The following is a 16,079-nucleotide window of genomic DNA, read 5'->3' on the forward strand; positions in this document are numbered from 1 at the left end:
GTGTCTGTGTGTTTGGGGGATTGTCAAGTGAGTGTGTGTGTGTGTGTTCACTTACAAGGTGTGTGTCCAGTTTTGTGATTGCTGGCGTCCTCTAGCCATTTTTTTTTTTGTTGAGAGCCAATGTCACGCAGAACAACCCGGCTTGCTGACACGATGGTTTCTTGTCGCTGCTGCTGTGAGAAGGCAAAACAATTTTTCTGTGTGGTTGTTATGAATTTTAATGATTTTGTGAAGATCATGTTTTCGTCAAACATTCTTTTATTTATTTATTTATTTATTTTTATCAGGATCTAGAGCTCTGACTGAGGGGTCTAAAGACAACTCAGGATTCCCCAAACAAGCTGAACCAACTCAGTATAACTGTTGTGCCCGTGTACCTAGTCATCTAGGGTCACTGTCATGTCACAGATATGAAATAATTGGAGACAGTTAGATTATACTTGGCTACAACAATGGTCTTACTCTCTTTGCTCTCACATTCCTTTTCTTCAGAGACAGAACGATTCTCAAACTAACAGTAAACAATTATTCTGCGTGAAATAAATTATTAAATATTTGCACACAATTAATCTCCACACTTTCCAAATTTATGTTGAAAAAAAAAACCCATTTTATATTCGATGGTTAAACATTTCCCGCCAGCAGGTGTCTGTAGTGTTGCGTCAGCGTGGAGCCGCAATGCATTGTTGTTGTTGTAGGCAAAACGAAGCCAAGTTGTGTCTGTCTGTCTTCGACATCAGGTGAGACAGAATATTTTAAAGCCTTTATGTCTATTTTGTTGGCATTCACTCATCAAATAGTTAAAGAAACGTATTAGACGTGGCCGTTATATGGCGTTTGTTGACTAGATAGTCAGCTAGCTTAGCTTTAAAACGCAGTAGTAGCATATTAATTTGTGTTAAATACCGCTTTTAAAGACATATTTAGAGGTATTTATTAACACTTTCATTTGGTGATAGAACATGCAACTAACCCTCAGCCATTACAACTTCAAAGTATGTATTTTTAATGGAGGTAATTGATGATACATGTTAGCACCTTGCAACATACCTCGGTATTTCAAGAGCCCAGTTGCTCGAACTTTCTTCTGTTTTGTGGAAGAAAAAAAAACAGCCACTGAGTCTGTTAATAGGATAATTTAATAGTTTTTTTTTTGATATTTGTAAATGCAGCTGATGTTTGCCATCAATTTCTAATGTATGTGGTAGTTTAAATTATGATGATTTTGGGTTTTTTTTTTTTAGATATTAATGAAGGAGTCCGGCACATGGGAGACATCTGCGGACATGTGAGTGAGTCACTTTATAAATAAAGTTGACAGGAATGTTTCAATCCAGCGAGTGTCTGTGCAGCTGGAGCTCATGTTTCTTTGTGAGATTAGTATGCCAGAGCGCGTGCCAGCAAAGAGCCACATCCTACACTGGTTCTGTGCCACCAACAGGCACCTGGACCCAAAACCTCATGAAGCGAGATGCATTTCTCAGCTCGGAGGAACTGCGTTTTCGCTGTCTGTCTGCATGAAGCCAGCAAGCCGATGTTTATTCCCTCAATCTCTGAGACTATTTATACAACACACATTTTAAAACTTCACACTTCAAACTACTGGCGCGTGTCCAGAGTCACACAGACCGCCATCGTTATCCAACTCTCACAAGGTGTCATTGTAGGGATCCGGTGATTACCATATCAGTGAGACATGAAACATTTATGGCTCGCTGGCACTGATGCCCTGGCAGACTTTCTCGTTTCCAGAATGTCATTGTTTCTCAATAGCACACAGTCTTAGAAAGCCTTTGTAGTGTCAGCGCACAGATAGATTTGTAAGTGATTTTAATGGGACAACATATGAGTTGGTTATTTTAAGAAACTATGTTGGCCATTTTGTTCATCTGCCTTTAAAACGTGGGCTTTTCAAAGTGTTGGTTGAAACTCTGCTGTCCTGCTGGCGCAAAACTCATTAGAAAAACAAGTCATGCCAAATTCTTACCGCTCCTGTGACTGGCTGTGTCTGTGTGCTGGAATCTACACAATGAGACAGCGTGAGTGTTCTGGACTGGATATGTGTACAATGAAATGCTCCCAAAATAACATAAGCTCAGTGAAGAGAGTCAACACTGGAAATGGTTTTTCATGTGTGGCATTTAAATTCTTAATCTTAAAAAGAAAGTTTATTTCCATCTTCATTATCTAGTCTACTCCAATTCCTATCAAATTCTTTCTGGAAATAAATCAGTAAAATAAAATGATTTAATCAGTAGAAAAATTGATGATATTCACTACACAGCACAGAAAACTATGATAATGAGCAAATAACTCATGAATTGCTGTTCAGCGAAACAAACCCAATCCTTTTCAATACATTCAACTAATGTATTTATTCTTTAATGAAAAATGTAAATGTAAAATGACATCTATAAAAACAGTTAAATAATTACAAAGTATTGTGCAAATATAGGTAGTATATATTCTGAAAATGTGTTGGAAAATGTGCGTGGCAAGGTGTTTCTGGGAAGTCATGGGGATGATCCTTGTTGGATTTCTAGTTTGAAAGGTCCCTTCACACAGCCAGGGAGAGGAGTTTGGTCATCCGCGAGCTACTTGGAGTAGTACTACTCTTTCCTTGCTTACAGTCGATAAGCGTTGAAGTGCTCCAGTCTTTCTGAAAGGCCTTAGCTGGCTCTCCTTTGTGGTTTTCCTCACGTTTCCAGCTGTGACAAGCTAGTGGGACCAAGGTGGCATCACTTTTTGGGATGAGAGTGTGTCGTCTTCCTAATACTTGGAGTAACATTTTCATAAGTGTGAAGCATATTATTTGGATGCACATGGTCACAGGCAGGGTGTTCATTACTAGACATTTCGGGCTCTGCTGGTAGATTTGGTCTTTCTTTTGGCCTGGGGTTATCTGGGAGACAAATCCTCCAAATGTTATTCTTTCTGAACAATCCAAGTCTGGTTGTGTGTGTTTGAAATGACTGGTTCCAAAACCAAGTGCTGGGCTTATCGACGCTTCCGTTAGTTTTCAGGATAATAGGTGGTAGCTCAGTTTCGACAAGGTGACTGCTGGGGGGACTTGAGTCATTACTCTAGCTTGTATCCGACTGTGTATCCAATCCAACTCTATTACCGCCTCTCACTGCATCAGCAGAACTCACAAGGTCACAGCCTGAGCCCAAAATCAATCAATCAATCAGTCTCATTGTTGTGCCGCAGCGGCTAACAGTCCACCTCATCGGGATTAATCTGCAGCTTTGTCTTAAGCGGCCTTCTGGTGTTTCCCTGCTCTGATAGCGCCAGCAGCGCCTCTGCACAGGTGAGACCCAGATAGACTCCTCGTGGGTGCTTCATCACCTCGCTTGTTGCTGTCACCGCCACAATTGGTTTGTTCTTCCCTCTGCTGAGTCAGCAGAGCAGCCACTGATTTGGTCACTTTGGAGCCTCGTTAGCTTCTGGGCCGCACCTCCTCGTTGCATCCAGCCGTCATGGCAAACTGCGTCTTTTACAGTTAACCTGGATAGTTCGCTCCCCGGAGTGCAGCTATTATTATATTCATCATGTTGTCCCACTTTATCTCAAGATGGATCTGGCCGCTGTGAGCCGGAGTCACTACAGATAGCAGGCGTGTGGCCCGAGGAGAAGGATTAGGAGACGCCACAGCGCCCGCAACAATCCGTCAAGTCGATAACAAGGAGCTGTACGGGATGATTGCTGAGCTCCATAAATGTTCCTCAAACTTGACATCCAATTTCTTGGTGGGCTTGAATCTATAAGAACAATGTCCTGTAACCTTTAGTCTGAATCCAGTCAGCACCGCAGACCCACCCAAGTGTTTTGAAGCATCAGGCGTGTTTATACGAACAGTACCTTTTGTCAACAGGTTATTAAACATATGAGTTGCCATCTTTACTTCTGCTGCAAACGGAAAGAAAATTATGAATGTTTTTTTCATGCCACCTTTGACAGGCGCTTTCCAATAAGGGGCAGTACTGTTCTATGGGGAGACAACTTGGACTCAGTACAAACCAGTGTATTAAATATTCAAAAAGCCAAAGATTTATTTAATGACACCTCCCTCCCTACTGTATTTAAATAACCCCTAACGAAACACTGCTTTGGGCGCAACTGCCACATTCTAGCTAGTGACTCATACGTGTGACATATCTTGGACTTTTTCACACTCACTGCCTCCTTCCACCGAGTCCATTAACCGTCCAAGACGACAACATGGGCACAAATGGAAGGTGGAGAGTGACCGGTGTGAATATTCACATCTGCACCTGCTGAATTATAGACGATTATCAGCTCAGGTGCTTCCCCGCCAGCACCCAGGTCACATGCTCATTCCCATTTCTCTGTGCTCATTTCGTCTGCGATGCTTGATGGTCTTTAAAATCCTTTCTCTTTTGTCCAGCCAACCTCAGATTTTAATGCCAAATAAAGGCTAAAACATGCTTTTGTTTTTAGAGCTGGGTGGGACCTTGGTCACTTGTCAGGGCATGTTTTTTGTTTGCTTTTACATATGTAGAGAGGGACTCATCCATCTCTACATATGTCTGGTTGGAATGTGCGTTTTGACTTCTTTGAGCAATTTACTTTGGTGAAAACCATCTTGTTCATGTCCACCTCCATGGTGTGCTATGATTTATCCGTTGGTTTGGATATTTACACTTTGTTTTAATACATTTGATCATGTGACATTTCATCTTGAAAAGAGAGTAGTTTTCTGATGTCGTCGTGGCTCTCATTTAAGCTGTGGCGGTGTGCCACACTAGTTTATATGTGGTGGAAATCCTGCTTGTGGTAGTTCCCTTGAACTACCCAGCCGAGGAGACTTAAGACCCCACCAAATACACCCTGGTCAGGCCACGGTGCACTTGTTTCTTGGCCTATATGCCACTCTTGTATCCTGGCTCATCACTGTCTGTGGCGATACCTGTGCCAGGATCATCCAGATCTGTTGGAATCTGTTCAACTTGCTCAGGAAATGGTACTGGACCCAAGGCTTGTTGCCATAAAATTAGAAGTAAGAAGTTCGTGGAGGCCTGTCCCAAATGCAGAACCAAGCTCCATTCGATATGTGTGCCGCCACCTAGAGACTGTGGACTAGCATTAAGTGTAGCAGAACTTTATGAATATCATCTTAAACATAGTTGACCAAGAAAAGAGCCCCAAGATACCAGCCTATCTGTGTGATCTATTTTTTTGAAACACACACTCTTAAAACAAGCCTCTTCATTACCGTCACACGACCCAGATCCTTGGAGGAGCACATGGTCCGTCGTACTCTCACAACTGTAAATATTTTACCTTGTTTTCACACCTTTGAGAGTGCGAAAGTCTGGGGTACTCCTGTGTGACACCTTGGGCTGGGAGACACGCAGTTTCACTTTCAATAAATAAGAATTGAATCTTCTTAAGCTTCTTCACATGAGTTTATTCTAAACAACCGACTCAGTTGTGCTCCTTGACATTATATATTGAATAATGATACCCAACTGTTGGTGTCAAGTTAGAGGCACTTACAGGAATAGTCTCTGGGTTGACAGCTAGCAGAGTCAACCATAAGACCCAGGCAAGTCCCTGGAATATAGTGAGCTAAATGGGAAGTGTGTGAAGCTAGTGACTGGTCATGGGGTTGGGGTTCTCTGGGGTGTCAGAAGCCTTGCAGTGCTGGGGTCCTTAGGCCTAATAATCTGAGACACATTGTGATCGGTGTCCAACTTGTTGCTTGTCTATTTGCAAGGTTGAATATGGGTGTGATTGGTGGGGATTCATTGACTCATTTCATGTTATCATTGTTCAACTCTGCAGTACAACTCATCTGTGTGAGAAGTTTTTTTTTATCCTGCCTGTCCTGCACCATTTCCTTTCCTAGACTGATTAATATTTTCCACTTTTCCACTATGAAAGGGGACTCACCGTTGGTAGAACATCATCTTGAAATACTCCATTATGGGGTTGACTTCCAAGCAATATTTTTGAGCACCAGTCATTGCAGTTTTGGCGGGAAAATGCAGACCTCAACAATTTGAGGCAGGTCTTGTTACAGTGAAACTCCATGCAGTCACCTTCTAAAACTTTATTTGCTGACGATCTCCCAACTGCCCACGTCTCCTCAGTAGGGCCGTCAGCTTCAGGGCGTAATAGACCCGAGATCTAGACAGCCTGGCAGGTCCTCCTCACAATTGAGCGAGACAGAGACACCTGGAGCAGACTGTGTGTGACAATGTATTGTGTGTCACCGCAGCCGCGAGGCTGAGCGGCAATGAAGAAGTAATAACCGTGTCATTCCTGAACTCCAGTCTCTCATGGCGGCACGGCCTCCGCCATTATGGAGCGTCGTAACCAGATGACCTTTTTGAAAACCAGATCATTTTTGTCGCCTCCAGTACTGGGGGAGGAGCAGCTGCTCACTCTGCCTGAATCAGCTCATCATGAGCTAATGGGACTCAGTTTTCAGGTGCAGCCTTTTTCCCCACACAAGTTTAGTAACCGCAAATTTGAGTTCAGTTGTTTTGAAATTTATAAGTTAGTACATTATGTCCACTGAGCTGAAGTTTTGGCAAAATGGCAAATTGAAAGATCACAATAACCTGAAGATAATGACTGCTTAAAGTCAGGTCCACTTTTAACTTGTCAAGTCTTTGTTTGTTATCCTTTATAGACCTCCTCAAACTTTGTAAACAGTAATGACGTATGAGTGGGGAGTGATGGGAACGGATATATGGTAGAGTACTGTTGTGTCAAGCTATGTGAGAGGACGATGGCTACATACAAAAGATGCTAATTTTGTCTGCCAAAAACTGAAAAAAAGGTTACTGGACCTGTACAAGTGAGTGATACAGTTGATCCACGACCATGCAGCAACCATAAATATATTAAGATGATGGAATTGATTGAGTTATATAGCTGGTACAATCATAATCGGTGAACCCTGATAAGTCACTCATTCTTATTACTACAAAACCTAGCCTGTTGGTTTAGAACTCCCGAACCGGCCAAGACCACATCGCTCCATCGCTCACCACCTTGCCTCTGCTGGACCACATCCTGAGAATGACCTTCCACCTCAGTGTCATTTCAACACTCAGGATTTACATTTGTCGTTTCTGGGTGTTTCGCAGGAGATGACCCCAGCCGAGTGCAGCCCCACCGGAGTGGGGTTTGTGCCCAGCAAGGTCACGTCCAAGGTGTCGTCTATCATGTAAATAGAGCTCAAAGGATTTGACGATTCCTGCTGTTTGTGATTTGAAGCTAGTGCAACATAAGGAGTTCACACTCACGCACACACACGTCACGCCGTTGTATTAATGACCACGGTGTCAGGGTGTTTATAGCTGATGATGAATTCCACACACGTCTCTTTATGTTGACTGTTTAACCTCTGACCATGAGTTTTCTGGGAAATCTGGTCAGGACAGTGTTTTATTTTCCAATTTGTGTTTCTATCACGACCATTTTCATGTTCCTGTTTTCCTTCCAATGCATTCATAAAAATAACTTCATATAAAAGAGTAGTCATGAAACACATATTGCTAAATTGTTATTAAATGTCCCAGAAGCCAGAGGTGGCTCAGGCATCTTGTCAGGGTGCCTCTCTACTGAGATGCTCAACTGTGAGGAGGCCACGGCCGACACCGCGGTGTTCCCTCAGAAAAGATGGAAACAAGTCTGGGTCTCTTTCCTTTGGCTGCTGGCCCACGACCCAACCATGAAAGAAAATGCATGCATGGTAATGAAATAATTCAATTTACAAATGATGAAATGGCTCTTAATGCGGTTGAATAAATTTCTGAATAAAGTTTAAAGGTGAAGCTGAGAAAAGACACGAGTCAGTTGAATGCAAAGTAGTAATGTTTTCAATTCATCAGTACGATTATTGCACGTGTCAGTAGTTTCTGGGTCTGATGACAGATGAGGAAGAAAACTCCTAAATCTCTGCACGTCACTCAGGAGTTGCTGATGTGGACACTAGTCGAGTCAAAGCTCACCACTAACTGTCAGTCCGGTACCGGTCCGGGGGAAGAGTGATGACGTGAGGTCGCTCTCCCTCCCGTCCCAGCTGACGGAGAACTGGACCTGGTCCAGGCAGCATTTACACCTTTAACAGTTTAATGATGTGGATGCAGGCGTGACTGTTCTCATCTCCTGTTGCAACAACTCCGTGGTTTTAATGGCGAGACTCTATTTCCAGACTGAAGGTGATGTAACACAGAGGACGTCCGGTTTGGTGATCAGCTCTGCTGAGGTGTTGGTTCGACCCGGAGACTTCTGTGGGGTACAATGGAATGTGTGAGGCAGTTGTGCGTTTGTCCAGGAAACATTCTTTAGAGTTGGTTTTGTTCCTTGGCACACAATAAATCAGTCATCTCGTGTAAACGACAGCCACATTTCTGAACAGTGTAAACTTTCTCATTCAAATGCCAGACCGATTCGCTGAGCGCAAAAACCGGAATGACACCAGGATTTTTGATTCTTTTCTCAAGAATTTTAAGTTAATTATTATTATTGTTTTCTATTTTTTCTAAAATTTTGGTCATTAGTCAAACAGCATTATTTCATTTTTTAGATGTTTTTAAATTGTTTGTAAGTAGTCCTTTTTCTTAATATTCTTGTTCTTGTGATCATGTGGCATCATGTAATCATGCTTTTTTTGCTTAGAAAATGGACATTTGTCCAAGTAATGATATATAACTTTCCCCAGAAATGTTGTTTTTTCTCACGTTTACTACCTATGTTTTCTTTTATCTTCCTCAACTAGTTTTATTTTTTTCTTTAGATTCATTTTATTGTCACAAATATATCATATTCCAGATATTGTGTTTTTATTTAACAATAATTGAGCAGATAAATGATGAAATGCATGATGATGATAAACCAGTTATAACAGAAAGATTATGAGATTATTTAAATCTAATTTTAAGTAGCTAAAGATGTATCTTTCCATCTTTGTTCAACTGAACTGAACTTTTTGAGTGAGATTTCTTTGGAGTGAACCATTTCCACGAGCATGGTGCTGTAATAAGCCCATAAAACTGCTTTGTTAGCATAAAGTTGAGAGCTCTTTAGGTCTCTTATGAAAACATTGGAGCCAGAACAGGTCTGTCCCTCTCCAGCAGACAAATTTGCTCGCTGGTGGAAATTCTCCGCGTGTCCTTTTGCTCTTGAGATGGACTCGGCCGTGTCTGTGCATGAGCTTTCACTAATACTTCCCAGAACTGTTAGTGCTATTTGCCCGCCGCCACTTTGGTGTCATATTTAGGTCGCTTGAAAAGGAACATCCGCAAAGTCACGGGGGCCGGAGGGAGAGGGAGGACGGTGAGAAATTTAAATTCAGAACTGCTCTTTTGAAGATACGTCTTAAGTGTTCAACCATCCTTACTGTCCAAGTCGCACCTGTGGTTTGGACATGAATTTTCTTCTATATTTGATTTTTACTTTGATTTAGTTTGTTCTTTTTGGCCAAAAGATTAGTCTTTTCTAAAAATAGAAACATGTCAAGAACGAAGTACACTTTCAGGTCTTCCAACTCATCATCACATTTTACAAGTCATTTTACTTCCTCTAAGTAGTGATGAGCTTATGAGGCTTTGTGAAACAGTTTCCTCATTTTCACAGCCCACAAGATGGTACTCTCAAATTTTTGGGTTCTAACCACCATCTCAGTGAAACCCCACATCCTTTTTGAATCAAGAGCGCCACCTTCTGAGCTCTGAAAATGATGACACTGTTTCATGAAGCTTCATCAGCAGAAATGGCCCCCTGCGACCTTATCATGACCGAAACTCACTTTGTCTTGTTGTTCTTCCCTCTCTATGGTGACTAGAGAACTGGACAATGACCCTATTGTTCGACTTAAGAAAAATAGTTGAACGTTGCTCAACAGGATCATCTGTACGAGCTTGTTTGTGTAGTTAGTGGCACTGCCAACCTTTTACGTCACTGATCAATTGATTTTATTTTTTCTTGTACATTAAACACACAACAATAGCCAAAAAAAGGAGGTTCTGTCAGACAGTAAAAGTTGGACTCATCCTATGAATATTTTAGACACACACGCTCAAAGAAATGTTTTATACTCACCATGTTATAACTCTATAACTTTCCTTTTCCTCATCATCAAAAGTCATTATCCAGTATCATTTGTCATACTATACATAAATTAATAAATGTCTATATTAATATTTCACGTTCACTTAATTTCATTTTTGTATGACTTTGAATTTATTATACTTTCCACAAATCCGATTTTTAAACATATGAATTAGTATTGTGAGCTAGGTTGGACCAGGTTGCTGGTGGTCCTGGTTCTAGGCCATGTTAGTGTGCTCTACACATGGAGCATCATGCCCCTGGTCATGTGCCCCTCGGGTGGGTGGGGGGTGGTGGGTTCTATCTGTGGACTTGGAAAGTGACAGGGCCAGCTGAGGGCTGAAACCCAGTACGACAGGCGACTCGTCTGGAACGACCAGAGCCCCTTCGCTGTCACACAAATCGGCCGGGACTCAACGCTGCTGCCAAACATCAGGAGTCAACCAGAGGATGGTGGAATCATCCAGATTTACGTTGCCTGTCTCTTGTTGATACGCACCAGGAGCATGGGTGGGAAGCAGTCCCACCTGTCGAGCAAGGAGCTGAATGACCAGAGGAGGAAGAGCACCATCAGAGACGAGCCCACAAGCTTGTCCACAGCAACCGAGAGGATCCGCAGACAGACTTCAGTGCACTTTGGCTACAGCACCCTGAGCTTGGCCATGCGTGGGCTGGACGAGACCCCGGTGGAGTTGTGGCAGCTCCGCGAGCTGCAGAAGCTAAACTTGTCCATGAACTGCTTGTGCTCCCTGCCTCCGCTCCTGAGCGCCCTTGACAACCTCGTGGTCCTTAACCTGTGGGGCAACAACCTCACTAGTCTACCGCCGGAAATCGGACGCCTGAAGAAGCTGCGGGTGCTCTTTGCCTGTCGGAACCGTCTCAGTGAGGTACCTGAGGAGCTGGGCTCGTGCACCTGCCTGGAGGTCCTCAGTCTGGCCAATAACCAGATTACTGGCCTCCCAGGCAGCCTGGCAGCGATGCACAATCTGACCAAACTCAACCTGAGCCACAACCGCATCGTTCACATCCCCACCTGCGTCTATAGCATGAAGGGTCTGGTGTTCCTGCACTTAGCCTGCAACCGCCTGGAGACCATCGCCGACCAGATCCAAGACTTGGTCAATCTCAAGATCCTTATTGTGGAGGGTAACAGTCTCCATACGCTGCCCAAGACTCTTTGCTTCCTGCAGTCTTTAGAGCTTCTCAATGTGGACTTCAATGACCTACAGAGCGTGCCGGTGGAAATGTATCTCCTGAGTCGGCTCAGGAGGTTGGCCTGCCATCCTCTGGACAAGGGACTTCATATTGTACACAACCCGCTCCTCAAGCCCATACAAGAGGTGCTGCAGGGAGGACTCGGTGCCCTCTATAACTATCTCAAACCATCTTGATCTGGCTTTTTTTTAATCCACAAATGGTTTCCAATCTGTTGTGCTTGAATGAGTTCTTCTGGGAATCCCTGGTGGTTGGCCAAGGCTCCATGATGAAATTAGGAGGTTTACCCAGTCATTTGGTGCTCAAGATCACCTGTGGCCTCTGGATTCCATGGCAGGGATTGTAATTGCTGTTTTTTTGTGACAAAAATACAGGATGTAATTATACCCACCAGTCAGACTATACAGTCTAAACATCAGAACCCTTGAAGGTGGCGTCAGTGTTGTCAGTGGAGTGGTATCGCTCGGCTTTCTGTCAAATAGAACCGCAAAAATTGCCACAAAGTCACCAGGACTGGAGAAGATTCCAGAGACCATCTTCCCTGCGTAACTCATGGTCGACCAGGAACCTGAGAGTGTTGCTCCAGGGTGAGGGCACTTTGATCCTGGGGGTCGTGGGGATTCCCTCAGGATGCCTTGAAGGATGATTAGTGCAGTGGTGGATTCATGGCACAGCAAACTCAGGAGCCGCACCTCGGAGTGCAGCGCTCCAGAGGAAGTACAGCTGGAGGAAGTAGCAGCTCCAGCCACAAGAGCCAGCCTGGTTTATTCTGGGATGAAATCAAGAGCTTTATGGATACACATGGAGCACTAAGCCAAGTGGATCCTGTCTCAGGAGTCAAGGGATCGTAAGGATAAACCCCAAATAAATGTGGAGCGTTTCATTATCTGCCCATCTGCGTTCTCTTGTAAACAAAATCTTTGCATTTGGAAAGATTCAAACTCAGTGGAAACTCTGGCAGCCGTCTAACCGCGTGGGGACCTGTGACCACACGCTCTGACTCAAGAGCAATAACCACGACTATTTTTAACACCCAAGTCCCTGTTTTCTTTTTTTAAAGGTTATTAATAAACGACCAAAAGCGTCCGTCTTTACTTGTGTCGTGTGTGTAATCCACGGAAGAAGGGGTCACGATGAGTCACTTTCCTCAAGTCCACATTTGGGGTGTGAGCGTGGCCATGCTTGATCTGGTCTGGGCTGTGAAGCTGAGAATGTTCAGCGGGAGACCACCCTGATTTTTACATCACTGGGGTCAGAGGTGAAGTCAATGGAAAACCAGAGGGGAGGGGCGCAGGCCAGACGGAGTCATGACCAGAGGCCCACCTGCGATGATGTAATGGCTGAGAGTCAAGAATGTGGTGGGGCATTTTTGTATCGAACACGCAACAACTCACAATAAACAGCTTATTTCCATTATATTTGAGGTACAGCGGACTGTATTAAAAGATACTCTCTAAGAGACTTTGAAATATTAAATTGTGCTACTATATATTAAATAAATAAATAACCAAAGTGGAGTCAGCTTCATGACTTCTCAACTGTAATTATTCGAAAACAAAATAATAAATTCGCTCCCTCAGGGACAGGCCGAAAAAGCGACCTCTGCTGGCGGCTGGATGTAATATATGCTGAGCACACAGTCATGAATGAGTCTCAGTGTTTAACTCATCAGACTCTTTTCTCATTGAGGGTCTCTCATGTCACGTTGCTTTTGTGCAATATCCATTTGGAATTCAGCAGTTAATTGTCCTATATTGTTTGCAGACAAAGTCAATAATTTATATAGGTTTTGTATGCTTTTTTTATTCATCATTGCCCACATAAAAATATCATTGTATTTTGTCATTGTCATTCATTGTAGTCTTTTCAGTGATTGATCATTTATTTTAATTGGAAAAATGTTTATGTATTTTGTACTGTTTTCATTCAGTAATCATCATTCATTCTGGATGGAATTCATTGATATATTTATTTATCTGAAGCATTTTCAAGATTATTTTCCTATTTTTATGCAGTTTTACATTGTTATACCATGAATTTAGGAATTCAATATTCACTACTCAATTCAATTTTTTATGCATTGTGTAACTCTCATGTCACTGATTAATTTACTTTTTCGCTTTATATATTTTTTTAATATTTACTTTTTTATTAACACATTTAATTCTATATAAATGTAATTATCTTCTATTGGATACGGATTATAAAAAATGCAATAAATATAATGATCGATAAAACATATTTAGTCTAATAAAAATGATTCCAAATAAAATTGTCAACAAGTGGAATGGAAAGTTTGCTATCTTTTATTCTACAGTACAAGACAAGGAATGTGAAAGTCATCCAGTCAGTGGCAGCATGCAGGTGATGTCATCAGGTCACATGACTTCACCAGCGAGTTCCTCAGACTTCTGTCAGAGTGTTTCAGAGTTTGAAAGACAGGCATTGAATCCTCCCGAGCAAGAACAATGAGCAAGGACTTCCCCAGATTCCCGTGACATGTCTCTTGCTCACTCCGCCACATTCCTGGTAATTTGACCTCAACAGCTCGAAACACACACAGGCCGCCCATACGTCGACCCCTGAGTCGGACGCCTCGATCAGCCGTGAAAACTGCTGCTAGCTGTGAAACGGTGTCGACGCATGCAGGACTAAAAACAGCTCGGCATTGTTTGACTTTGCCGGCAGGAAAAGTCGGTCTCGCTGTTTGACCTCCGACTGAGAAAACTCTGAGCAAATATTAGCTTTTATTGATTCACAGGATGTTTTTAATATCGCATTTTATGGCCAGGTCAGCTGATCAGCTCCTCCGTCTGCTTGAAGGTGAACGGTGATGAAGTGAAGGCAGCTGGCAGCATTTTAGGACATTAAACAGGATTAACATAATGCATTAAGATGTCAGCTCGGACTTGAAAAGGGCATTTTTGGTGTATTTATTGAGGATTATAGACGTGAGGAAAGATCATGGAGACACTAAATCTCCTGGTCGCCAACAGGGTTCACCTCTGATGAAACACGAGGGAGTTTGAGCAAATATTGGTGCAGAAATACGACCTGTGTCAGAAGTCACTGCCAGAGAGGTAAAACCGGAATGTTTAGTTTCCCTCAACTTTAATTAAACTCCCGTATTTGGCGGTTGACTGTTATCTGACTGGTCCACAGAGGATGGTCTTTGGTTCTGTGAGCTCATGTTTACCACGCTTTCTCAAACACAGTCTGTGAGTCTGAGCACTTGTTGTATCGTGTGTTTGTCCTTCATTTTGAGAATGAAAATGGAAAATCTTCGGCTCTTTGTGAGTCTAGTGTATTCTGTAACATCCAAGGTCATCATCAAGATGAGTAACTCTCCGTATTGAACATTGAGTCCATCTTCATGACATTGAAACTCCCTCTATACATTTCACCTCTCCATCACACTGATAAAGCTTGTATAACATAGAAACCCTCTGCACCAGTACCTCCATCACAGTGGAAGGGCGTAGCAGCTTTAGAACTAAGAGCCAAGTTTGCAACTCTTTAGAGCATTCACATACTAAAACTTGAACATTGTAACTCTTTTAGCACCTTCGCTAACTTCGCTATATTGTCCTAAAATTTGTGACATGCAGCAGAAATGGTTGTCGGTTTCCCACTTTTGTCTACTTCATTGGCCCTTGTAATCTCTAAATTAACCCATCAGTCATGTCTCACTTGATTCACAATGGCAGAAGGCTGTAAAAACTGTTGGCGCTGACTCTTATTCCGAGATTCGGAAGCGTCTGCTTAATGTTGCTAGATTCCGAAAGTCAACAAAATGCTCTGGAAGCGTTTTTTGCAGTCACTTCTTATCCATATATTTGTGTGAAAGGTTCCGTCTCTCTCACGTCAGAAAGGGTATTCTCGGCTCACCAGGTGGAGATATCTCCGATAATCCGTCAAATCACACGACGTCCGGAGCTTCAGGTGTCGCCCGATCAAATAAAACTGATTCGATTTTCAGATATTGGTTTTCTGACCGCCGCAGTTCAGTGCCAGAAAAACACATTTGATTTTTAAATCGGCTTCAGACCCCCACTGTCTGCCGGCTCTCAGTGTGTGGGTATATCATGTGAGAGAAAGAATCTCTCTTTACATTGGTCTTTCTCTCAGATTTCATCTTAAAACAGTGACGTCAGCTTTTCTAACTGACCCTTCACAACTGTTCATTAGATTCAATAGCTACACAGTATTCTGTTGTTTTGGCACCTTATGATACCTGGTGTGCCATGTGAAGCTGCTTAGTTTGCCTAATTGGAGGGACGTCACGAAAGCAGGATCTGTGCTACTTATCTTGATTTTGTTTTGCCGCTGGTGCTGGTTACAAAAAACACTTCAATTCCTTGACATGTCTCTTTGTCCGCCTGCATCGCCAGCTCCCTGTCCAGGGTGCCACTTGGAGTTTGTGTAGACTTTTATTTTGAATACTTCTCCTCTTTAGTCCTGCAAGACATTATTTTAAAGTATATAATCAATTCATTCATTATCTTAACAGTCTACGTGTATTTGTATTTCATGATGTACTTCTGTCAGTTTTTGTCTTTTGAAAATAGCTTCATTCTAAGTAAACAGGTAAAAGTGGTGACAGATTTCATGGTGTGGTGAGTTTCAGGTTTGCCCCCCTGCTTTACTGGGTCAACTACATAGGGGAAAGGTGTCTCTTGTTCTTTCACTGTTGTGGTGTATTGTTGCTGTGTTCACAGACAACAAGAGGAGTTGAATTGTTGCTACTAGATCTTCTTATCTTCTGATCACTCAGA

At 42.7% G+C, this 16,079-nt stretch overlaps 1 protein-coding gene and 1 long non-coding RNA gene across 2 annotated transcripts; both read left to right on the forward strand.

Moving 5' to 3' along the window:
- Positions 1–697: 697 nt before the first annotated feature.
- LOC128769576 (uncharacterized) lies at positions 698–8,436 on the forward strand. Its single transcript, XR_008416405.1, has 3 exons — positions 698–740; positions 1,245–1,288; positions 8,192–8,436. It is a non-coding gene; the product is annotated as an uncharacterized LOC128769576 (long non-coding RNA).
- Positions 8,437–10,595: 2,159 nt separating this feature from the next.
- LOC128769575 (leucine-rich repeat-containing protein 30-like) lies at positions 10,596–11,732 on the forward strand. The gene has a single exon (XM_053883401.1). The coding sequence runs from the start codon at positions 10,596–10,598 to the stop codon at positions 11,478–11,480; it is 885 nt and encodes a 294-aa protein (XP_053739376.1). The 3' UTR covers positions 11,481–11,732.
- Positions 11,733–16,079: the final 4,347 nt, after the last annotated feature.

This window comes from Synchiropus splendidus, chromosome 13 (assembly GCF_027744825.2).
Source record: "Synchiropus splendidus isolate RoL2022-P1 chromosome 13, RoL_Sspl_1.0, whole genome shotgun sequence".
Taxonomy (NCBI): domain Eukaryota; kingdom Metazoa; phylum Chordata; class Actinopteri; order Syngnathiformes; family Callionymidae; genus Synchiropus; species Synchiropus splendidus.

Excerpts from the sequence above, each read along its gene's own strand:
- LOC128769575 (XM_053883401.1), top strand. The coding sequence starts at position 10,596 with ATGGGTGGGAAGCAGTCCCACCTGTCGAGCAAGGAGCTGAATGACCAG.